The following is a 26,600-nucleotide window of genomic DNA, read 5'->3' as shown; positions in this document are numbered from 1 at the left end:
CAGTAAAGCAATCTAAATATTTTTCCCAGCCACAGCCCCCAGATGAGGAAATATGTCTTTACCGGAAAGACAGGAGGATACGGTAACCAGAAGAGACCAGTCAGTGCCTTCCACAGGGTGAATTCTCCCAGGCTGGCCTGTCTCTGCCAGACAAAGCCATGTTTGTGATGATCTTAGTGGTTCCTGCGTGCCCTACCTTCTATTCCCTTGGCCTTCATGTCACTCTGCCCAAGGCCGGCGTTTCAAAGGCATTAATGATTATAACACTGAAAAGGAGAAAGTTTGCAAGGGAAGGAGATACACAGAAAAGGGAAAAAGCCACCTCTATGAAGGGATGGCTATAAATTTAGGATTTAGAAACTGTGAAGCATAAGGTAATTATTAATATTTTCCTGCTCTTAAGGGAATTTTAACTGGCCACCATTCTGACTAGATGAATCACCTCGTCTTGTAATGAAAGACTGTGTTATATTATACTACCACCCAGGCAGCCTTAGAGCCCGCCAGGTGTGTGCCTTCCCCGGGCACCACTTCTGTTGCTATTCCCTGCAGTAGATTTGGAGCTAATAGACCAGCAATATTTATTCTTTTAGTAAAAACTCAGTGGGAACTCTGAATTAAGCTTCATAGCTGAAATTTGGCTTTATAGCCAAATTTTAAATTACATATATGTTTTAGTCTGATATATGTATATATTTTTAATATTTTATTTCAGAATAGCTCTGTTTGCAAAATATAATAAATGTTTAGCAAAAAAAAAAATTTTTTTTTGCTACTAAGTATGCCTAGGTGTACTTGTCTTATATAGTTTCCAGACCAGCTACAAAATTAGCTTTCATGTTGTTTTCTTCCTTTCTTTCTTACATTTCCATATCAGCTTATGTCCAAAAGGTAGGAAGTAAAATAAGTATTAGAAACAAAGAGAACTTAGATCTTTTGGCTTCCTGAAATGTGCCTAAAAATAGAGAAGGGATTCATTTAGCCAGCCTTTTTCTGAATTTGGAGATGTGGAGGTATAATGACCTTGGATAAAGGAAAAGAAAGACCTCGATTAGCTGTGCAAGCTTGGACAAGTTTCCTCCACGACTCCTTCTCCTCAGGTGTGAAATGGGAATTAAAATCATTGCCTTGCATTTCTCATGGTTTTGATTATTATGAGAATCAAGCAGGAAAGTATATGATAAAAACATTTAAAAACAGTAAAGAGCAAAGTAGATGTCAGGTAGTAGTGTTACTACAGCTAAAAATAAATATTTACCAAGTATTGTGCTAGGCCCTGTGTTATCTAATGTCATCCTCACAGCAACTCTATGACAAAAGTAAGGAAGCAGACTCAGGGAAATGTGTCTTAATTGGAAAGACAGGGGAGGGGACTCAGAGAGGTGAGTAGTTTGCCCAAGATCATAGGAGGTAGTGACTGGGCTGGGACTCAAATCCACATTTCTCCTTACCAAAGCCCACGCTCTAAATTATTATGCTGTAATATTTATTATTATAATTCCTGAAATATTTTAAAATTTTATTTTCCATGTTATATATTCTTAACCAAAATATTTATTAACCAAAAATAGCCTAGAAAAAAATGTTTTAGATAAAAAAGTTTTATTCTGATTGCATTCATTCAAAATTTAATGTAACTAGCAGTGATCAACAAAATCAAATATAGTTGAAAACAATTTTATGATTTTCACTGAATATTTGTAAATGAAAATTTAGTGAAGAGAAATCTTCAAGAAATTATTTTATGTACTGCACTCAGTATTTTTAAAGTTGTTATTAATATATATGTTTTCCAAATCTAATTCACAATCATTTAATCTCTGAGCAATAGTGAAGTAGGTAGTAGAAGTTATGCTCTCTTTTGAGAATGGAGGATATTTAGGTTTGGAAGAAATATCAGTTTATTATCAATTCATTTCAGTATTTTTAGAAGATTGCTATGTAGCAAGAAGGTGATTCCTAGTTAGAAAAAATGAAGAAACTCAGATGGCTAGCAGTTTGGATAGGTTGTTCACTTACAGTACATACAAATGCTATTTATCTGTTTCAACAGAACCTCTACAGGCATTCCTATTTTGTCCTTCCAGTACCATTTGGAGTAAATAGAGTAGTTATTCCTATGTACAGATGAGAAAAGTGAGGTTTAGGTGAAATGCAGAAGGTCCACAGCTGGTAAAAGACTCCACTAGGACTTGCACTTGAGTCTTCTGATTACTTTCCATGAAACTCAAGTCAACTATTATTATTGTTAAAACACAAAACAAAAATTATCAGCTACAGAAACAGCAGCATGCAGACATAAGGAGATTAACTTGGGCCACAGTAAGTCTGAAGAAGTAGAGAAATATGTCTCTTTTGAAAGAAAAGCCCAAGCTACTGGTTTAAAAAGTAGTAAATACTTTTCCGTTTACTGTTGTTTGTTAACCAATACAGGCCTAATGAAAAATCATTGCTTTTTAAAAAAACTGAATTTCAGTCTGCTTCTTAATACTTTTAGAGCCCTGGGAATACCAGTAACAGATCATACCTATGAAGATTGCAGATTGATGATTTCAGCAGGACAGCTAACATTGCCCATGGAAGCTGGGTTGGTGGAATTTACTAAAATTAGCCGGAAATTGAAGTAAGTGTATTTTAAAATCCCTATACTTTCATAAAGTTGTCCAAAAGGGATTTGAAATCCTACTTGTTTATTTTCTCCTGCTTTATTAATGCTCAGCTCTAGGACACACTTGGTGTTTATTAGGAAAGTCAGGGTTGTGAATTTGTCTTCTATTTTATCCATCTACTTTTTTTTTTTTCAAGAACAGTTAACTTGGAGATATATACATTGGTCACAGGAGGAGACTAAGGGATAATAAATGTGAATCCACACAGATCTACCTCCCTACTCAGAAATGGCTCAGAGTAGTCAGTCCTGCCACCTTCTTTTACAAAGGTAGCATCATTAGGTGGTATTGATATGTAGTGGCCAGAACTACACATGTGAAACATAAATTGACTTGTCTAATAGCAATTCTGACCATCACTGAATTTTAAGTGCTTACCCTAGTTCTACCTTTTTTTCTGGGCATGTATTTCTTTTTAAAAAGGTAAAAGCCCTCCTTTGTGCTTTTATTATCTAGTTTAAACCATTTAGAACATTTCTTTTGACCTATGTAGTATAAAAGGTGTAATCCTCAAACCCCCCTCTTATTATAGTGCATTCTGTTCTCAGTCCTGTTAGGAATTTGCAGAATTTATTGACTTTGGCATCCTCCCTAGGAAGGAGCTGCAGAACCAGTTACTATATCAAAGTCCAATGTTAAAATACAACATTTTGATAACTGATACAGAAAATATTACTTATATCTTCTTGATAACAAACATGTTTTGCCTTTGTTTGGATGTTATGTTCACGATACTCCCTAGATTAGATAGTCACTGAAATCGGGCACAGAAAAAATATGTGTTTGGTCATTTGTTTAATTCTATAAGGCAAAAACAGAATGTGATATAAGCTACAGTATATTTTCCAGTGGTTTTTTGTTTTTTTGTTTTTTAAGACAGAGTCTCACTCTGTCGCCCTGGATGGAGTACAGTGGCATCATGATAGCTCACTGCAACCTCCAAGTCCTGGGCTCAAGCAATCCTCCTGCCTCAGCCTCCCGAGTAGCTGGGACTACAGGCACATGCCATGATACCTGGCTAATTTTTCTATTTTTTAGTAGAGATGGAGTCTCACTCTCTTGCTCAGGTTGGTCTTAAACACCTGAGCTCAAGTGATCCTCCCACCTTGGCCTCCCAGAGTGCTAGGATTACAGGTGTGAGCCATCATGCCTGGCCGCCAGTGTTTTTTTAATCAACCTGATTTTTCATAACTAATATTGGAGGAAGTGTGTAATGAATCTCCCTATCACAACATTTTGAGAAATATGAATTCATTATCAGCCTGAAAGCTCCTTTAAAGCAAGAATTGTAATTTCTTTTTTAACAACTCAGTAACTACTGTTGACTTAGTAGTTTAGATTAAAATATGCTTTCTTATTTTCTTCTCATGAGCCATTTATTATTCCACCACATTGTTCTTTTTCTCATTTACTTTTCTTTCCCTGAGATATTTGGGATGATTATCAGTTATATTAATATCCTTTAAAAGACTAAATGCCTGCATACATGTTTAATATGTACTTTTAAATATCTGTTTCATTCTCCTTTTCAGATTTAACACTTAAAATATTTTCCCTCCTACAAATTAATAAAATAATGTTCATTAAAGATCTGTGTGAATTGTAAAGTGCTAATTACATGTATTTATAATTCTTTGTTTGTTTAGATTAGATTGGGATGGTGTTCGTAAGCATTTGGATGAATATGCATCTATTGCGAGTTCCTCAAAAGGAGGAAGAATTGGAATTGAAGAGTTTGCAGAGTATTTAAAGTTGCCTGTTTCAGATGTCTTGAGACAACTTTTTGCACTCTTTGATAGGGTATGTTAAAATTTAATCTTTAACATTTTTACTCTTCCAGTCCCCACAGGGCATAAATCAGTATGGCAAGCATTTGAAAAATCTCTTAGGTCAGCATTAGAAGAATCAAGGCTGAACCTATGGTTTAATTGCATGATTTTGTTTTTTCCCCGTAATAGTAATAATAGTAATTATGTGTGTATCACAACATTTATGATAGTGTCATTTTTGACATGATATGATATGATAGTGTCTATTTATTTTAAATGCCAGGTCAAAAACAAATATTGTGACCACATAACCACATTTGTGATATGGAATTGGGAGAGTTTATATAATTGGAAAGAATTTTAAAATTTACGTGAAAAATCATACATTGATGAAATGGTTGGTGAAATTCTATTCTGAAAGTTTTTGTACTTCTCCAAAAGTGTGTAAAGACCAAATAGATTTTATTTTCAAGTGAAATTTTATAACAAAGGTTTCAATTAATATCTGGTTATTTGGCTTTATTTTGGGGGTCCAGTTTGCTGCTTATGAATATGTAAGTACATGGAATTAGATAATTGAATTGTTGAAAAGTTCTTTAGGAAAAATGTATCAAGATTTCAAATTATCTATTTTTTCACTTGTTTTTTAATATACAAAATTGATAATAAAATACACTCTTGTGGTTACAGCTATATGAGTTGTAACAAGTGTTTAGAGGCTTATAACTACCACTACATTCAAGATACACAGCAGCTGCAAAAAAATAAATATTCCCTTTTAGCTATCCATCTGTAGTCAAGCCCTTCCCCCGCCCTTACCCCCTGGCCATCATTGACTGTTCTCCATTCCTGTGGTTTAGCTTTTCCCAGATGCCCCACAAATGGAATCATATGGTATATAGTATTCTGAGTCTGGCTTCTATCACTTAGCACAGTGCATTTGAGATTCTGCCATAGTTTTGTATGTATCAGTAATCTGTTCCCTCTGATTGCTGAGTAGTATTTCATTGTATGGACGTACCATAGTTACTTTATCTGCTCCTCAGCTGAGGAACATTTGGTTTGTATCCAATGGGGACAATTACGAATATAGCTGTCAAGAAACCACTTTTTTTGCTCATCCATAAGAAGCAACTCCTCATGCATTCAAGTTTAATCATGAGATTGCAGCAATTCAGTCACATTTTCCAGCTCCACTTCTGTTTCTAGTTCTCTAGCTGTTTCTACCACATCTGCAGTTACTTCCTCCACTGATGCCATGAACCCCTCAAGTCATCCATAAGGGTTCCAATCAACTTCTTCCAAACTCCCATTAATGTTGATATTTTGACTTCCTCCCATGTATTACAGATGTTCTTAATGGCACTTAGAAGGATGAATCCTTTCCAGAAAATTTTTCAATTTACTTTGGTCAGATACATTAGAAAAATCACTATCTATGTCAGCTATAGCCTTATGAAGTACACTTCTTAAATCATAAGACTTAAAAGTTGAAATTACCCCTTGATCTGTGGGCTGCAGAATGGATGTTGTGTTAGCAGGCATGAAAACAACATTCATCTCCTTTTACATCTGTATCAGACTTCTTGGGTGATGAGCAGGTGCATTTTCAATGAGCAGTTATAATTTGAAAGCCATCTTTTTTTTCTGAGGAGTAGGTCTCAACAGTGGGCTTAAAATATTCGGTAAACCATGCTATGAACAGAAGAGCTGTTATCCATGCTTTTTTGTTCCATTTACAGAGCACAAGCAGAGTAGATTTAGTATTAACACAATTCTTGGGGGCCCGAGATTTTTGGCATGGTAAATAAATATTGATTGGCTTCAACTTAAAGTCACCAGCTGCATTAGCCCCTAACAGGAGAGCCAGCTTGTCCTTTGAAGCTTTGAAGCCAGGCATTGACTTTTCTCTAGCTTTGAAAGTCCTAGATGGCATCTTCTTCCAATAGAAGGCTGTTTTGCCTACATTGAAAATCTATTGTTTAGTGTAGCCATCAATGATCCTAGCTAGATCTTCTGGGTACCTTGCTGCAGCTTCTCTATCAGCTCTTGCTGCTTCACCTTGCACTTTTATGTTTTGAAGACAGCTTTTTTCCTTAAGCCTCATAAACCAGACTCTGCTAGTTTCCAACTTCTGCAGCTTCCTCACCTCTCTCAGCCTTCATAAAATTGAAGGGAGTTAGGGCCTTGCTCTGGATTAGACCTTGGCTTAAGGGAATGTTGTGGCTGGTTTGATCTTCTGTCCAGACCACTGAAACTTTCTCCATAGCAGCCATAAGGCTGTTCTGTTTTCTAATCATTTGCATGTTCACTGAAGTAACACTTTTAATTTCCTTCCAGAATTTTTCCTTTGCATTTACAACTTGGTTAACTGTTTTGTGCAGTAGGCCTAGATTTCAGCCCGTCCAGGCTTTTGACACGCCTTCCTCACTAAACTTAATCATTTTTAGCTTTCGATGTAAAGTGAGAGATGGGCAGTCATTCTTTCACTTGATCACTTAAGGTTATTAATTGGCCTAATTTCAGTACTGTTCTGACTCAGGAAATAAGAAGGCCTGAGGGAAGGGGGGAAGAGAGAGAGACTGGGGAATGGCCGGTTAGTCCAAGCAGTCACAACACACACATTAAGTTCTCCGTTTTATGTGTGTGCAGTTCATGTGAAACACCCCAAAACAATTACAATAGTAACATCAGAGATCACTGGCCATAGATCACCATAACGGGTATAATAATAATGAAAATTTTGAAGTACTGGGAGAAGTACAAAATGTGACACAGAGACACAAAGTAAGCAGTACTGTTGGAAAACTGGAAGCTGATTGAGTTGCTTGACACAGGGTTGCCGCAAACCTTCAATTTATAAAAACAAACAAACAACAACAACAACAAAAAAAAAACCCCAGAAAACCCATAATCTGTGAAGCACAATAAAAAGAGGTTTGTCTTTCCTCACCAATCCTCCTGCTATGGTATTTTGTACCAAGGTAGTTGCTTTTTGTATTTTGTCCAAAGTTTCTAGTTGTAATTGGGAGAGATAGGCTCAACTGGGCTTATTATATCTGGGGTGGCACCAGAAGTCCCAGTTCTCTTGTTAACCACTGGGAAAAGATATTTTGCAAAGAAATTATAGCTTGATGACAGAAACCAGGACAGGGCTTTTTTTCTGTTTTTTCCTGGAGCACACTAATGTTTCCAATGACTTGCTCTGTGATCTCACAGATGAACTATTCTTTAACGTGATGCTTTTAAGCAACCTTCTTCTATATGTAGTGCCTGGGCCTCTCTTCTGGGCTTGCTTACAGCAAAGAAATAATCTGTCTTCATCCATGAAATGATAATGTATCACTGCATCAGTATCACTGTAAAGTGTAATGAAGATTAGGGCAAGGGAGAGGTTAATTATTGGATGTAACTGTGCAAATTAGGAAATTAGAGGTACCTTTTCACTTGTATGATTACTGATCTTTCTGTGAAATTTATATAATATCTTCCACTATGACTCTAGAAACCATGCAAGTAATTTTAAATAAAAATTCTGTATAATAAAATTGGTTACAGGAAGGAATATGGCAAGGACAACACAAACAAGGACAGGAGGTAGGGAAATGGGAAGGGACTATGAAACAGGAACAAAGGAGGAAGTTTATAGTACATCTTAGACATGGAGCTCACCAGGATTTTTAATCAAAATTAAAAATAATATCTATAGGTGTTGCCCTGTCCTACAGGTGTCAAACTGTCATTGCTGGCAGTTGCAGAATTATTACGATACCAGTTCTGTCTTTTGATGATTGATGATACCTGCCAGCAAGCCTCATTCTTTCTATGGCATTGTTAAGTACAAGAAGATGCGGGAGTAGGGAAGGGCACATAAACCAAGGATTAAAATAACTGGCAGTTAGCCAGATTAACTCACTCAGAACTAGAGAAGACAATTGTCCCTGGAAATCAGAGACTAGAGAGCCTTTGTCGCCTATTTGGTCAATCACACTTCTGCATGGACTGCTTCAGCAGGCTCACATATCATTTTATAAGTTTTTTTAAAATTCTTTATATAGTGTGATTTAGGTTTAGATATACCCCATAAGCTGGTCTGTAAAGTGGTTTTCTTTTGATCTCCAGCATACTGGAAGGTAAAGAAAATAGTATAGAGAATTAATGACTAATGCATTTGACCTTTCTTTCTTTCCTTTTTTCCTTTCTCTCTCTCTCTCTCTCTCTCTCTCACACACATTCTCTTGTTCTGTTTTTAACACACCTGCATGTCTGTGCCTGTGAAAGTTTGTTTTCAGATGCTGAATTATGCAATTGTCGCCACACCTTGTGCACAGACCCACTTCCATGCTAGGCTTGTTTTCTCAGTCTCTTTAAGTGATTGAGCTGGGGAACATTTGATGGGGAAGGCAAGGAAGTTCAGCAACTCCATAGTTTGTTTCTGTCATACATAGTAGCTTATCTTGCTAAACTCAGTGGTTGAGGAGGGGTGGGGGTAGGGAGAGGAGGAAGGGTGGGAAAGAAAGGGTGGGGTGTTCCTGTTGCTCTTGCCCAGCTATAAATTCCTGCAGTGCAAAATGCTCCCATAAATTCCTACAGTGCCAAATGCTCCCATAGGTCCCTCCCTTCCCACTTTATCTTCCCTTTCCCTTCCTTCCCTTCCCACTTCATCCCCCCTTTCCTTTCCTTCTCAATCTTTTCTCACCCTTTCCCCTAATCAGATGCAGTTGTGCTTACAGTTTTGGAGCTAGGAGGAAGACCCGAATATCTCCCCATCAGTCCCTTACTCTTTCTTCCCACCCACATTCTTGGCTAGTCTACAAAAGCTTCATGGTGATTTTTGTCTCAGTTTGTTCTAAGAAAGTATGCTATTTGTTCTTTCTAATATTCTTTAGATTCTCAGATATTTGATGGCAGACAGTTTGAAGGTCCAACAGAAATGTGTCATTCATGATCTAAAGCGTAGCATAGTTCACTAGTTTGGGATAAGGTGCTTTTTGAAATGTCTAATCTCTTTGAAAATGAAAGATCCTTTTAATCTTTGGGTTTAATTTAGCTTTGTTATTTTCATGAATATGTACTGAACTCTCCAGAATAGAGGTTAATTGGGGATTGGTCAAATGTCCAGATGAGTTAGAGTTGAGGGCTGAAACAATGGTTTCAAACAGTGGCTTCTCAATATTTTTTATATTCATAACTCAGATCAAATACTAGATTTTTTTCTGTTAGCACAATTGAAGGGATTTAAAGACACTTAACAAGATTAAGAAATTACACTGGCTAACTCAGAAATAATTATAACAGAGTCATTTTTACAGTTATAACAAGGTCTTGCCATGTCCACACACCGTCAGTGTTCATTTCATCCTCTTGCAGCACTGTGTTATCGAGCAGAGTTGTGTGCTGCCCTGACAACAGTGTCTTATGCACCAGTGAATCAAAGTCCCCAGATATTTCAGTAAGCATGTAATTTTTACAATGTTATCTGTTTCTTTCTTACCACTAGCAGGGATATCTCTTCATACGTCACTTCTGATGTAAAGGGATCACTATGAGTCTTTATTCTTAACTAATCTGTCTACCTCTTGTTAATCTCCTACAGTTCTAAGCAGTGGTGTGTCATTCATCTTCACAGACGAGAGGGAAAGAATGAGGGAATTGATGTCTAATTCTTAGCCATAGTCTGGCAGGAGCTCACTTTCTCTTCTTACCAACACCATTATGTGCATAATAGATCACTGCCTAGAAGAATTTAGGTATATGGTTATGATTTCCATTCTGTAGAATAATTTCACAACTATTGTGATTTTTCCCATTTCTTCTAGCCAGTACTCAGTTCTTCTAGCATTACTATGTACTTTGTTCAAGTATTAGGAAAAGTTTGTGTATACTTTAGCACTTAGGCAATCCAGCCTTTTTGGCTATTGTTAAACTTCTGTAGCTCTTTCATTACTATTCTCATTATATGGAATGAATGTGTTTCTTTATCTCAAGTTCTTCCTGTCCACCCTGTTCCTGGTATTAGTTCAAGTGTTAAATCTTGAGTGCCAGTAATAACAATCATCCTTGTGTGCCCATTCCAGTTAGAAAGGTAGGGTGCTGTAGTGTGCAGGTTTTCTGCTTATGCTGAGAGCCAGGGCAGGGCACTTAGGTGGCTTAAATGATTAGAAATAAACAGTAAAATCTTTTACCCTTTACATTTCCAGTTCATATTTATAGTTCATGTGGAAAGAACTCATTTTGATTCCAATACTAGTTAATCAAGATTTGTTATATGAAAGCCACTCTACAATTTCTGTGATATAATTTACAGAAAAAGACTACTATTTTCTGGGCGAGACAGATGAACTGTTCAGTTGTACAAGTTGTCCTGAAAGTGTGGTAGTCCTGTACATCTGAGCATTTCCCTCCAGTGCTCTTGTTGTCTTAGCTCCCCATTTAGTTCATCATGGTATTTTCTCTGGGTGTAGTTACACGAGAAATATCCATGCACACCATAAGAATGGTACGCTTTACTTTTGGTTTCCCACTATATACCTGGGAGATGCACAGAGGAAACAGCAAGAGACTGTAACAATTAAACTTAACTTTTTAAACTAGAGCAAGTGAGCAATGACTGGCCTCCTCCCAGAGCAGAAGGAAGTAAAGAACAGAGCTTTGTAAAGAGCAGATTGTGTCAGACCAATTTAGTTTCCCTCTATGACAGAGTGACAGTCCAAGATGATAACGAAAAAGAAATAGATGTTATCTCTAGAAATGCTTTTGATTTCATCCAACATGACATTCTTATCAACAAATTAGGAAAGTCTGGTCCAGATCACGTTGCAGTTAAGTGAAAGCCCCACTTGACAGAAAGGCTCCACTCAGAGTGGGAGTTGTGCGTCCTTCTGTGTTATTCTAGACCAGGTCCAGTCCCTCTTGGAGTTCTGTTTGGAAAAGCAACATACTTCATAGGTTGCAATCAGGAATACTTTTGAAAACCAGACAATATGTCAAAGTAAGGATTAGCAAGCGTGTCTTTAAAAGTTGTGGAACCAGACCCAAGATAAAGGAAGTCTAAATTAAATTAATATTATAGCATAAAAAGGCTTAGATGCCAGAAGGAAACTAAGCTCACTATAAGAATGATGCCGCTGTCACTGCTTCATGGTACATGAAAATCTAGACGCACAGAATTGTAAAACTAAAAGGACTTTTGCTATCAAATTGCCCATCCTCCTCATTTTGCAGAAGGCTGCCAGCTCACGAGAGGAAGTTACATGTTTAAGGCCATACAGGACTGGGACTAGAATTCCTAGTTTAGTATTCCTTTTACTGCAAATTATCACTATTGACTTTTTTTTAAAATAATTTTCTGGAGGCATATTTTTATATGTCGTATAATTCACCCTCCTCAAGTATACAATTCAGTGATTTTTTTGGGTCAATTTATAAATTGTGCAACAATCACCAAAATCAGTTTTAGAAATTTCCATCACCCCAATATGATTCCTTGTGTCATTAATTGTTCATTCCTGTCATTTATCCCCTCATCCTAGGTAACCAGTAATCTACTTTCTGTCTCTATAGATTTGCATTTTGAGACGTTTAATATGAATGGAATCATATGCTATATGGTCTCTTATACCTGGCTTCTTTCACTTAGCATAATGTTTTGAGGTTTTCCATGTTTTAGCATGTAACAGTAATTAATTCCATGTTATGGCTGAATGGTATTCCTTACATGGATATATCACATTGTATTTACCCTTTCACCAGTTGGTGGACATTTAGGTTGTTTCTACTTTTGGACTGTTATAAATAATGTTATTAATAACATTGGAATGTCATTGTGTACTTTTTAAGTTCAATAACTCTTCTCCTGAAATTGAGGTTAAATTTTCCATCACTTGTGGCTTCTTCTCTTACTACCGTTTTTGTTCCAGATTTGGACTGTAGAGTTCCCCCAGACAGCAACTAAGGTTGCTATTAATGTTCTAATAAATAGCCATAGGGGATTAAATTGTCCAGAGAAGAAAAAGCTTGTTAATCTAATAACAGTCTTTTATTCTATGATGGCTTATGAGAAACGGTTAGCCAAATGTCCTCCATCTTCACAGAAAATATTTAATAAATGAGAGCAATTGGATTTAAACTGCAGCAAAAGAACACTTCAGATGGACATAAGGAGGTACATTTTATATGAAAGTGAATGCTATCAAGTTAATTTGCAATATTATAAAAACAAAGCCCATGTGATTTCCTCTGAGAAAAGCTTATATGAAAGTGTTTATATCTGTCTAAAGCCAGATGGCCCTTTGTGATTCCCTGAAAGGAAGACAGTTCTCTTGTGGTACTTTTTCGATGGGGTTAAGGAAGATATTTGGCCTTTGGTGTTCACAGAGACCATCTCTTTGTGCTCATGAGAGATAAAACCAGTCATTGGAGAGTTTTACACAAACCACTGGGTGTGGCCAAAGGAGACAGGACATTGCTCCCATGTCCTAAATAGAGCAGTGTCCCTAGCTACTGTTCTGTCTCTGATAATAGCTAGAATAATCATTATTTAATTCTAGAATTATACAGTTTCCAAAGTAATTTCACATCTAATCTCCTTTTGACTTTACACTTGAGCTGTCAGTAGTTTCTACAATAACCTATGAGAGAGGCTCTGTCATACGGCAGTTCAGAGCCCTCTCCAATCCGACTCCATCTTATTGATCTCCCATCGCTCCCTGCACCAGACTCTCATCACACTGTACTAGTCACCATCTCTTGAAAACCTCATATCCTTTAGCCCCTCTGTGTTTTTACTGTACCGTCCTTTTGTATCTCTTATCTATTTGAAGAACTCTGACTCACACTGTAGTCAGGCCTACACATGATCTCTTCTATAGGTAAATGTTTTCCTTTCCTTTGCCTCAGCAGAATTCATTACTCCCCTTTTGGATACTCATGCTGCTTAGATAATACAGTACAATGCATTAGCTGCATGGCCTTGAGTAAGTAGCTTAACTTCTCTGAGTTTCTCTTTCCACATCTGGAATACCTTTGTATCTTTCAGAGGAATTCTGTGAAACCTAAATACCAAAGACAAGGGACCCTGAATAGCCAGAACAATCTTGAAAAAGAAAACGTTGGAGATCTCACATTTCCTGATTTCAAAACTTAACTGCATATCTACAATAATCAAAACAGTTTGGTATTGACATAAAGACAGACATATAAACCCATGGAATAGAGTAGAGAGCTCAGAAATACACACACACACACACACACACACACACACACACGCACACACATATATTCAAATGATTTTTGACAAGGGTGCCAGGACCATTCAATAGGAGAAAGGATTGTCTTTTTAACAAATGGTGCAGGGAAAACTGGATATCCACATGCAAAAGAATGAAGTTGTACCTTTACCTTATACCATATACAAAAATTAACTCAAAATGGATCAAAGACCCAAACATAGGGGAAAAGTTTCATGACACTCGATTTCTACATGATTTCTTGGATAATCATTTCATGATTACCAAAATCACAGGCAACATAAAAAAAATAGATAAATTGGACTACATCCAAATTTAAAACTTTTGTGCATCAAGGGACACTAACAACAGAATTGAAAGGTAACCCAGAGAATGGAAGAAAATATTTACAAATTATATAACTGATAAAATATTAATATCTAGAAAATTTAAAGAACTCTTAAAATCAACAACAAAAGACAAATAATCTGATGAAAAAATGGCCAAAAACTTGAATAGACATTTCTCTGAAGAAGATATATGACTAGAAAGCATATGAAAAGATGTTAATCACTAATCTTTAGGGAAATGCAAATGAAAACCACAATGAGATACCACTTCACACCCATTAATATGGCTATTATCAAAAAAAAAAACCCAGAAAATAACAAGTGTTGGTAAAATGGTGCAGCCAATGTGGAAAACAGTATGCCAATTCCTCAAAAAGGTAAAAATAGAATTATCATGTGATTCAGCAATTCCACTTTGGGTTATATACCTGAAAGAATTGAAAGCAGGGACTCAAACAAATACTTGCACACCCATGTTCGTAGCAGCATTATTTACAATAGCCAAAAGGCAGAAGCAACCCAAGTGCCCACCAATGGATGAATGGAAAAACAAAATGTGGTATATTCGTGCCATGGAATATTATTCATCTTTAGAAAGGAAAGAAATTCTGATACATGCTACAACATAGATGAATCTTGAAGACATTATGCTAAGTGAAATAAGCCAGTCACAAAAGGACAAATAGTGTATGATTCCACTTACATAAGGTACATACAGTAGTCAAATCATAGAGACGGAAAGTAGAACAGTGGGGAGGTGGGACTTATTGTTTAATGGGTACAGTTTCAGTTTTGCAAGAAGAAAAAAGTTCTAAAGATGGATGGTGGTGATGGTTGCACAACAATGCTGATGTACTTAATGTCACCGAACTATACATTTAAAAAGGTTAAGATGGTAAATTTTATGTGTATTTTATCACAATTTTAAAATATTTAAAAATTTTAAAATAAAGAAAGACACAAAAGTGTTAATATATACTATATGATTTAATTTATTTAAGGTGCAAAAATTGATCCGTGATGTTAGATGTTAGGAGAGCAGTTGCCCTTGGGAGAGGGGAGTAACTGCAAAGAAGTGTGAAGAAGCTTCCGGGGTGCTGGTGATACTCTGTTTCTTGGCCTGGATGCTATGACAGGGATGTGTACAGTTTGTGGAATTCTTTGAGCTATATACACGTATGATTTGTACACTTTTCTGTATGAATGTTACACTTCAAAGAAGATTCCAGAATTGTCGATTGCGGACCCCAGAGCAGACCTACAGAATCATGACCTGTGGGCATGGGTATTGGGGACCTTGCGTTATGAAAATCCCGCTTTCAAGTTTTTCTTCAGAACGTTGCATTTTGAGAATCTTTGTGAAAGGAAGGGGATTGGGTGAATATTCTTCTGATGCCCAAGAACTCTAACAATAAATATTCCTTAGAAAAGAAATTCAGGATTTCCTTGAGTCACTTACCTTCTTCTGCTGTTAGGAAAATGCATGTCATTTTTCCAATGCTGAGACAGAGAACTAAGAAATCAATGACATATAAAAATGTACAGTTTTATGTTTTAAAATATTATTCTAATGTGTCATATAGACTCTAATCTATGAATGTCTAGAAGACTAGAAAACAATTCTATTGAAGCCCTCTAAAATACGGCAGGTGCTAGGACCTACTGGAATTCAGGCAACTTGAGTAGGAGGTGAAACATCCCATCATGGGGTGTGGTGCAGGGTAAGCAGGTACAGAAAAGCCAGTTCTTCCACATGTAAGCTGCTTGGACTCCATTTCATCTCTCATCGTACCATCTCCAAGATTTCAGCAGCCTTTGCACTTGCTTGTTAAACTGCAATCATGTTTCTTGCAAAGGCTATATTGGAGGGGGCAGATCGAGGTCTTGGAGAAGCTCTTGGAGGCTTTCTTGGAGGAGGCGGTCAGAGAAGAGGAGGAGGCGGAGGAGGAAATATTGGGGGGCTGGTTGGAGGAATCGTGAATTTTATCAGTGAGGCTGCAGCAGCTCAATACACTCCAGAACCACCTCCCACCCAGCAGCATTTCACCCACGTGGAGGCCGCAGAAAGCGAGGAAGTTCGGCGGTTCCGGCAACAATTCGCACAGCTGGCTGGACCAGACATGGAGGTAGGAGCCACTGACCTGATGAATATTCTCAACAAAGTCCTTTCTAAGCACAAGGATCTGAAGACCGAGGGCTTTAGCCTTGACACCTGCCGGAGCATTGTGTCTGTCATGGACAGCGACGCGACTGGGAAGCTGGGCTTTGAGGAATTTAAGTATCTGTGGAACAACATCAAGAAATGGCAGTGTGTTTATAAGCAGTATGACAGGGACCATTCTGGGACTCTGGGAAGTTCGCAGCTGCGGGGAGCTCTGCAGGCGGCAGGCTTCCAGCTGAACGATCACCTTTACCAGATGATCGTGCGCCGCTATGCTGACGACGATGGAGGTATGGATTTTAACAGCTTCATCAGCTGCCTGGTCCGCCTGGACGCTATGTTTCGTGCCTTCAAGTCCCTGGATAGAGATGCAGACGGCCTGATTCAGGTGTCTATCAAAGAGTGGCTGCAGCTGACCATGTATTCCTGAAGTGGGCACTGAGAGCACAAGACCCTCCCTGGAGGACACGACTTGCGAAAGCCTTGCCACGCTGTCCGCGCGGTTGCTCACACCCTGTCCAACTGCTGTCGTTTCCCGGCAAGCTCTCTCACAACCCTACATATTTTTGATCGTGTGCTACATTTTACTGCTTAATTAAAGCACGTTTTTCATGAAAGATGTTTTGAGTGGTTTGTATTATGTATGAATGTTTAAAGACACTAAATTTATATGGGCATATAAATATATGTATTTACGTGAAAATATATATATATATATGATAGGGGGTGTAGGGCAGAGTTCTAATGGAGTAGATTTTAAAAGGTTGTTGCTTATTCGGTGAATGAATTCCAAGGAGTAGAAACCTTATCATTGTTTCCATTGTTGTTAAGAATTAAATTTTTTTTAAATCCTGAAATAAATCAAGAAAACAATCAGGAGATATTTTTTTCCCTTTAAAAAGGTGGGGAGGGAAGTTCTAAATCTGTTTTCCTCATACTTTTACATCTGGTCTTTCCATTATGTAAAAAAGTGAAAAGTGCTTTCCAGGAAACCCATTTAACTGTATAGAAACAGGTTCAGAAAGTGAAATCAAACCATTTCACATAAGGGTAACATTTTTTAAAATCATGCAGCTATCTAAAATTCTAGGTTTCTTTAGTTCTGTTTCTCTAGTAAAATAAGCATATTACAGCAATCTTGTTTTGTTTTGATATAATTTGTAAAGAGAGTCAAAGGCATTGGGGAATAAAAGAGTATACCCACAGTTCCAAAATGTCTCTAGCTGCCTTAATGAATTAACATGATCACTCTTACATATACTTCATACAAAATCAGGCATGCCCCGCTGATGTTAGCCAGCTCTTGTCATGTCTTGCCCTGCCTTAGAGCAAGGAAAATTCTCTTGTTCATCTTTGGAAACTGCAGGCTGGAAACAAGCACACACACACACACACACACAAAAAAAAAAAAACCCCACACACACTCACATAGTTATCAGTTAAATGAAATATAAAGCAATAGAGGGAACAAATATTGCTGACTCTTGCAGTGGTTCTCAGCCCTGTCTGCAATTTAGAATCCTGGGGAGAGCTCTTTAGGGATGCTAATGCTTGAGTCCCACTCCAAATATGTCGAATAAGACTCTTTGGAAGTGGGGCCTGAGGATGAATATTCTTAAAGCTCCCCAGGTGATTGTAACGAGCAGCCAAGGTTGACAGGCTTGACTGCTTTAAAGTAGGGCTGTCTCACAGTATTTTTCAAATCTGTCTCCGCCAAAACTGAGGCCCAGCAGGAGAGTCAGTGTTGCGAGCATCCAGGTAGAGGGAAGACAGGAGTACCAAGAAACTGCTCCCAAAAGCTGGGGTAGTTGTGCCTTTCTTGTGTATAGCCCTTGGTTTGACTTTATAATTTTAATACAGGCTATTAGACCAGAGCAAGCAAAATCCAGAATCCTGGTGCAAGTAGACTCCTTTGTAGGTGTTCAGTTCCCCTGCCTGCTATTTAATTGGTCACTACCCCTCTGCTCCTCTGGTTTTTAATCAATGCCTTCTCTATCCCAGGCTACTTTGGAGGGTCCTGCTGAGTTCGAAGATAAATTCTTCCTTCCTCTTTTGACTCACTTAGAAGAAAGTTGTAGCTATGAAAATGATATAACTAGCCTGTTAACAGCCCCCAGCTGCCTGTTGGAAATCCCCAGTGAAATGCGGAGAGGCTGGCATGTGGCCTCTGTGTTCACCATCATCACCATCATATAATATTTATGAAACACCACCCACATATAATTCTGAACTGAGCCAAGCACGGAGATCCCATCCACTTTCCTCAAGGGACTTGTAATTTTACTTGGTCTGCTATGCTACTCAGACCAGGTGTGGTTACATAAGAATGAGTCTGCTGCCAGCAACCACACAGTAATATTAGTCTCCCTATTTTAAAATAAGCCCAGGAGTATGTTAGGCATGGGTGTAGGAGAGTAGCCAAGAAGGGGGAAAGCTGCCAGACATCTTTTAAGGCCTCAGAATATTAGGTTTATAATTTAACCTTTCCACAGGATGGTTGTGGAAAGGGCAATGAAGCCACATTTTTGTTCCTCACTTCATTGTAAATGTTTTGTAAAAGTTAAGACAGTCATGTCACATGAGGGGTGATATTAAGTATTTCCCTTGCTCCTCAAGTTGAGGAATTATCTACTTTTATGATTCTCTTCCAGCATGTGCATGGAAAACCATCCTGAAGTTACCTAGGATCTCCTTCTGTTCTCTTCTGAATTTCTGTAAAATTTGTATAAGTAACCTCAGTTGTCAGAGTGGATACTAGAAAATTCAATCCAAACTCTGGAATTTTCCAGGTAACCAAATATTTGGCATTGTGTAGAACCAATAGCCTAATAAGAGATTGAATTTCTTAGTTTTCATCCAATATTTATTTTGTTTTTGTTGTTGTTGTTTAGGTTTTTTGTTTATTTGTTTGAAATAGGGTCTCACTGTATTGCCCAGGCTAGAGTGCAGTGGCATCATCATAGCTCACTACAACCTTAAACTCCTGAGCTCAAGCGATCCTCCTGCCTTAGCCTCCTGAGTAGCTGAGACTACAAGTGCACGCTACCACACCCAGCTAATTTTTCTATTTTTTGTAGAAATGGGGTCTCAGCATGAGCCACCATGCTCAGCTATAATCCACTAAATTCTATAAACTACAAAAAAGGAAAAATAACCGTGTGCTCTGTACCTAAAAATAGCAAAATTCCCAAAAACATTCAAAATTTATATGTCATCTTAAAGCTCACTTATTAAATATTTTTGATCAGTAGCGCATGTGTTTTTAAAAGCTGAATTATCAACCTCAGTCAGAAATCTTAGTAGTAGTATTACAGAATTGCTCATATTGGGGACTTGAATATTTATGCAGGCACCTTTAGGGTACTGATGTTTAATATGCTTATTGATCTTAAAGAACCTTCAGAATTACTTTTTAAAAATGTTTAAGTGTAGTAAAACAATTTATGGGACCTCATGAGAGAACCTGAAAAAATAAATAAAATGAAACAATTGAATTCTAGAAAATTGTTACAATTACATATGTGGGTAGAAATTTGCTCTTAATGAGAATATTCAGGTAAACAGAACACCTCTTCCCAGACTCTTCTGGGTAACTGAGAATTTACTGCATTTTAATAATTATACGCCTTTGGATTTATAGATTACCTTCAAAGACTTGAAGACTTTCTTTTTGTTGGCTGCTGCCACATAAAATCTGTTTTATGTAAACATTTTAAAATTATTTTAAGGTCATTGATTATCTCTTATCTGCAGAGATGATATTATTAAAGAAAATAGTCCCTATCCTTGGGAGTTTATTGCAAAATGTATTCAAAACTATCTTCTTAAATTTTGCTAGACTTAAAAAGTTGTAAAGCGTATCTGCTTCCATATGAATACAAATGTCAAATAAATTCAACTATGAAACAGCCCAAGGGAACTGATACCTGAGAATCAGACACATGAGAATCACCATTTATTTTTTCTGGAATTTTAAATGGGCAATATATGAACAAGCAGCCTAGAACTTCCCACTGGCCCTGGAAGCCAGTATATGGTGACTGAGCATATGAAAGGTGCTGGGGGCCATGAGCTCACAGGGACTCCCACACACACTTCCATGCTTTTCTGATCCTGCTGACCTCCAGGAAAGGGATGAGGCCCACTGTCTGGAGTTTTGGCAAGGTTTAGTCATCCTTTCTTTGTGCAGTGACAAAATGCAACTTCTTAGTTCCTACTCTGTGCTACTCTGGACTCCAGATTAGGACAGTTAATGGAGGGATTATGACCTCTCTTCGAAAAGCTGTTCTTCTTTGAAATGTGACACTGAAAGATTTTCAAGTCTAGATTTTTTTATTAAGTTCATAATTATTCCTGGCTACCCCAGTAGATTTTTAAAGGAAAGAACCACAGATTTGCAGAATAATTTTTATAATGAAACTGATTCAAAATTTAAAAATTAAAGGAGCATATTCTGCTATATAATTTTTATCTGTTTTTAAATATATTTTATCAAGCTAGTTGCTTCAATTTAAATGATTAATAGATTACCTAAATTTTAATTGCAGCTATGGCAATAGTGAGTTTTGTGACCTCAAGTGAAGCTTATGTCTCAATATTTTCATTAGTAAAAATGAAAGAGTTGAATAGATGACTTATTTCTTGCAGTTTTAAATTTTATTACTCTGAATTTGGAACCTTAACAATGTATTGTTTTATTAATCCAATAATATAATCTCCGAGAATAATTTCCATGCTGTTTTTTTTCCCTTTCACGTTACTGGGATAAAAACTTCCATGTACTTTCTCATGTGATTGATCATCAGAGGTCTGCTTCAACATTTTTTTGTCATTCAAAACCACTCATAGATAAGACTGTTAGTGAAAATTAGGGGTCCAGAATGTTACCTTGTTGTTCTGTGACTGGTGGTAATATTAAGGGACCATTACATTTCCATTTCTCTGCCTGCAAAATGAGTTATGATGCCTGGCCTCTGTTACATGTATGATTTGGTAGTGTAGGTAAAAATTGGATGTCTCACAATAAAGATACAACATAAATTCAAAGGAGTATTTCTAATCATACAGACAACCTATGATTGTAACTTAAGCATCCTTAGATCATTCTTAGATCTGTTCTTCAGAACTTCTATTCAAGACTTCTATGTTTCTTAGTGGGAAAAGCCAGTTGCAGAGGAAATTTATCTGTGTTGAGCAATAAGCTCCTCAACCTCTAAGGCTCATTGAAAAGAGCCCACCGTAGTGCATAAGAAAATTAAATGGTGGCACAAGAAGGAAATTATGTCCCTTAAAAGTCTGCCTTCTCTGAAACTTCTGGGGTGGTGAAATGTAGGCATTGATTGTGGTGGTGTTTACTCTGGTGTATATACTTGTCAAAAACGTATCAAACTGTACATTTAAAATGGATACATTCTGTTGAATATAAATGATACCTCAATGAAGTTGGTTAAAGAAAAGGAAAAAAACAGCTCTTTTATAGGCTGGTATCCAGACAAAAAAGGATGTCAGATGACTTGAGTTTTTGTCTCAGGAATAAACCTTGTTATTTTAGGGAAACCTTGAAACCTCCATTTTTACCTTGTTTTGGGAAAGTAAGATTAAAACACATTGACTGCCACATTAGAAAAAAATTTTTTTCCTCTGGGGCAATGGCGTTTTATTATAAAAATAGAATAAAAACTTTGAAAACAGGCCAGGCGTGGTGGCTCACGCCTGTAATCCTAGCACTCTGGGAGGCCGAGGTGGGTGGATCGCTTGAGGTCAGGAGTTCGAGACCAGCCTGAGCAAGAGTGAGACCCTGTCTCTACCAAAAATAGAAAGAAATGATTTGGACAGCTAAAAATCTATATAGAAAAAATTAGCTGGGCATGGTGGCGCATGCCTGTAGTCCCAGCTACTCTGGAGGCTGAGGCAGTAGGATCGCTTAAGCCCAGGAGTTTGAGGTTGCTATGAGCTAGGCTGACGCCATGGCTCTCACTCTAGCCAGGGCAACAAAGTGACACTCTGTCTCAAAAAAAACTTTGAAAACAATACAATCCTTTCTAATTTAATGAAAAATGAAATGTATTGACTTCTATTCATTTCATCCACATTTTTAGAATTAATTTGTCAGTATTAATTGTAACAGTAAGAACATCAACAAGTAAGATTTTCACAAACCAACTGCAGGGTTTTGCCTAGGTTTTGCTTCACAAGGCCCTCGGCTCAAAACTAGTGTGAGTTATTAAATAAATACAACTCACATTGCAATTAATGTGTTAAATTATTACTCCTTGTAGTTTCCACCCTGCAGTAAGATAAAGTAATATGGTGCAAGTGATTCTTGACTTTTTGAGGCTCAGTTGCTTAGAGAAGCTGGTGAAAGCTACAAAATTTTTCCATAGAAACATGTATATACAAAAGGTGTACACCATTTCAGGGGCTTCCCAGGCCCTGAAATTCATCCCCAAATTCCCCAAATTCATCCATGAAACTCCAGTGAAGAATTCTTGCCTTAGTGTTTTAAAGTGAAGGTCTTGTGAACCCAAAGTAGTGAGGAAAAGGTAGCATCTTTTTAGCTCCTACATGCTAGGCAATGGGAATACACTGCCATGCAAAGAAAGCTTCCTTCCTTTAAGGAACTCTTATTAATTGAAGTATAGATGCTTAGTCACAGTTGAAGATCATATGCTTGTGGATGCCAGACATTATTTGTTAATGATCAGATTAAGTACTGCACTAGCTTTGTTGTTACTCGTTCAATAGTTTATCTCGGAATTTATCACTTGCAATTTTTGTTGCCAAAATGATTCTAACACCAGGGATGAAAGTAGTTGTTTACAGTTCTCATTCTATCTCCCTCCTTCCCTCTCTCCCCTTTTCCATCTTTCTCTTCCACTGTCCACCTCATTTTTCCTGTCTCCTCTTCCTCTTTTTTTCTTTTTAGCTCTTTCTGTTCTTTCTTATTGCAGTCCTGCCTTCACCTCTGCCCTCTCTCTCCCTTTTTCTTAAACTCTCTTTCTCTCCATTGTCATCCTTTCGACGTTCCTATCAGGTGAATAGTTAATATATAGGGAAACCTCTATATTTAGTCAGCCTGGATTAGAATTATCCCTTCTTTTACATTGCCATCATGAAATGCCTCCCGAGGTATGTCATACTAATTATGTTTCATTTTCATTGGCTTAGAAGTGCAGGATCTTCTGGGGCCTAAAATCCCCAAGGGGCTATCAGAGTTGCCAAGTTTGCTCCAGTTGCTCCTGGTTTGCTGCAGATTAAGCCTGGAAGAAAGAAAGAATATAGCTGTAATTACTGCCTCAGTTTGGCCTTTTCTTTCCCTTCCGTTTCCTTAATAACCCTTTAGAACCCTCAGTGACCCTTTCATGTTGATCATTATAGCAAGAATGATGCTTCAGTCCCCCCAGGGAGGAAAGTCCTAGATCCTGCCCCCCAGAGGGGCTCCCGTCAAGCAAGGCTGAGCTCAGGAACCCACACTGGGTGCCCTAGGGCCACTCTAAATGGTCCCAGTGATAAAAAATATTTATTGATGAATAGAACATATGTTTTTATTCCTTCTGAATTGGGAATGGATGGGCCACTTTCTTGCCATTACATCTCAGTGAGAACTTTTCTCCAAATAGGCTCAGTCTACGATGATGTTGAGCTGTATAACATACCTGAATTTCACCATGCGGTATAATTAATAGTGATTCAACTAGTGGCGGTCCTAACTGGTTTCTCCCCTCTTTTCACAGAACCATGATGGGAGTATTGACTTCCGAGAGTATGTGATTGGCCTGGCTGTCTTGTGCAACCCTGCCAACACAGAGGAGATCATCCAGGTGGCATTTAAGGTACTGTCAGCCCCAGTGAAAGCATCTTGGTCTGCCTCATAAACAAGTGTTGACTCTAAGTGTATTATCTGAAAATGAGTGAATCTATTGCATGAGTTTATAGATCTGCTGTGACATGTACAGGGGAATAATGTGATTAAGTCAATTGCTACTGAGAATAAAGAAAACACAAGCATTCATTTAAGCAAAAAGTCTTTGGAAGCAGCCTAGTTAAGAGCATCAAGATTGAAAAGTAGGTAATTTAACAAATTAACTTAAAAAATTATTTCTTTTCAGCCTTCCCATTTTGAAGCCCCAAAGGGAGGTTTATAAATAAACACCACCTGTCACTAGTCATCCTAATTCACTATCTGGAAAGTTCTGATCTATCCTTTTTTTCTCATTCTGTATGTCAGAGATATTTTAAGTGGTATTTTCCTGATGGAATTTATTTTGTCATTGTGGTATCAGGTGAACACCATCATAAATGCCCCAAATTTCTACCCCACATATCTTCCTACAGTATCATACATATTTTCACAGAAATAACAGGGATCTAAATTGGGAGCAAGTAAATAAAATTCATGTCCCTGGTCCCCACAGAGCTTGATGGAAGCTTGAATTGTGAAGTCCCAGATTCCATTTACCACTTACAAGTGCAAAAGAAAAGGGAAGAATATATTTCCAAAGTGTGTTTTCAGTTCTGAGAGTGAAGGCACTTCATTTAATTAGTATTTAAATATGATGTTCCCTTTGAGTTCTATGCTTGTATGGTCAGCTCTCAAGTAAAACAGAAACTAGATCTCCCTACTTGCCTTACGACGCTGTGTATGTTGACTCTTGTTTTGCAGCCATTTATTTGGTCTCTTTGCATCTGTCCAGCTGGAGAGCTGAGGACCTTCTCTGTTCCTGTTTCCTTCTCTTATCTCTTCCTGTCTTTGTTGGAGAAGAATATCCTACTGTGGCTCCAACAAGTTTTTTTTCCCTTTTATTATCTAGAAAGACTCTTTTCCTCCAAGAGTTCTTTTTCATGTCTTAGAGGCCACCAGGGACAGTCTCAGGAATTTCCATGTGCTCTGTCATTGGCAGAAGAGCCCTGAGTTTACTTTTGATTTCAGATTGGTTTAATCTGGGTTAGCTGCCAGGCCCAAGAACCTCAGTGGTTGATGCTTAGCAGATGCTTATAAGGCAAGGGCCAGACTTTTTCCGAAGTTAAAAACCTTCAGCTTTTACAGACTTATTCATCATGAAACCTAAAATTACACACATAGCTAACTTATTCCAATCTAGATATTTCTGTTTCTGGTTTGAGATTGTATGTGTAATTATAAGTTTAGTTGGCCAAATGGTCACTCTTGGTTTACCAATGAAAGACTTGATAAAAAATTTGGCCCTTAATCATAGTAATTATTGTTTTTAAAGAAGTCATGAGATTTTCATCTAGCCTAGACCTTGGTTTGGTTGAGGGTAAGGAAGAAGGAAGGAAGGACTTAACAATATAATTAGCTTTTTTTCCAGTAAGACAAGGCTTCTTTTTCAACCTTCCTTTTCAGATGTGTTTTATGTTTTGGAAATATTTTTGCATAGTTTGTTTTTCATTTAGTAGATCATTTAACATCCTTTTATTTCAGTAGCACTTCATAGTTAACTTCCCATCTTTTATCTCATTTCACTTCACAGTGGCCATTACAGTTAGAATACTTGTCGGCATTCTTCAGTTGCAAGCAGTAGGACAGACTCTGACTGACGGATGCCTAAGTGGAATTAGTTGAAAGGGCAGGGAATTGACTCAAGGGAAAACTCAGAACCAGGCATCTCCAGAGGTCCAGGCTGCAGGAAATACCCTGCCTTGGGCACTGTACTTAAAATGAGCAAACTCCAACTCTGTTCTTAATTCACATTCCAGGGAGCATCCAAATGGTCTTGGGCCATATGCTTGATAGGAGAAACAGGATGTTTTGATTAAGAGTCCCACAGTATTCAATGCAATGGGGAGATGACATTCCCCCAAAGGAAACTGGGCTATTAAACTTTCTACCAGGTAAGCCCCAGATCATGGGGTTTACCTTAGACCTGGGAACTTTGTGGCAGGGAGTGATGAGTAGGTGAAGGAAATGGAGGGGTTTAGTGAGGGGAGTGATCTGGGATAGTTGTGGCAAAGGATAAATGCAGAGGAAGTAGAAGTCTCCAGTATGGACCACATGAAGGGAACTGACACAGAAGTGAGAACCACCAAAGCACCAAACCTGGCAAGAACTTAGACTGTTAAGATGAGTTGGTGGAAATTGTTTAGGAATGGAAGACCTTTGAAGAAAGTGTAGAGCCTGTGAGGAAAGAGCTGTGACTGAGTCCTGGCAGTTACCGTTTTAATTCCAAGGTGCAGAAAGAGCCCAGGATCTAAAGCTTGTGGAGACAGATGCTAATTTACTTTTCACTCTCCAGCTATCTTATTTCCCAGTTAGGGAGCGGGTGGTAGGAAATAGACTAGAAGCCAGTGCTTTCTCAGTTGAGGGCAACAAATCCCAACTTCAAGTTATATTTTTTTACTCCTCCCTTATGGACAATTAAAACACTATTCAATATTTCCATATTATTCTTTTCATGATTATCACA

At 37.8% G+C, this 26,600-nt stretch overlaps 2 protein-coding genes across 3 annotated transcripts in view; both read left to right on the top strand.

The window, feature by feature from the left end:
• LPCAT2 (lysophosphatidylcholine acyltransferase 2) overlaps positions 1-26,600 on the top strand; it is a 62,366-nt gene that overhangs the window by 28,457 nt on the left and 7,309 nt on the right. For both annotated transcript variants that reach the window (XM_045533768.1, XM_045533769.1), the window contains exons 10-12: positions 2,498-2,623; positions 4,316-4,469; positions 23,910-24,008. In XM_045533768.1, the coding sequence (XP_045389724.1) occupies positions 2,498-2,623; positions 4,316-4,469; positions 23,910-24,008 (379 nt within the window). The remainder of the gene's footprint in view (positions 1-2,497; positions 2,624-4,315; positions 4,470-23,909; positions 24,009-26,600) is intronic.
• On the top strand, positions 14,990-16,793 carry CAPNS2 (calpain small subunit 2). The gene has a single exon (XM_045533771.1). The coding sequence runs from the start codon at positions 15,857-15,859 to the stop codon at positions 16,604-16,606; it is 750 nt and encodes a 249-aa protein (XP_045389727.1). The 5' UTR covers positions 14,990-15,856; the 3' UTR covers positions 16,607-16,793.

The sequence above is a fragment of the Lemur catta genome, chromosome 20 (genome assembly GCF_020740605.2).
Source record: "Lemur catta isolate mLemCat1 chromosome 20, mLemCat1.pri, whole genome shotgun sequence".
NCBI lineage: Eukaryota > Metazoa > Chordata > Mammalia > Primates > Lemuridae > Lemur > Lemur catta.
This window is presented reverse-complemented; position numbering and strand designations above follow the sequence as displayed.

Coding starts and splice junctions, on each gene's coding strand:
- CAPNS2 (XM_045533771.1), top strand. CDS start 15,857: ATGTTTCTTGCAAAGGCTATATTGGAGGGGGCAGATCGAGGTCTTGGA.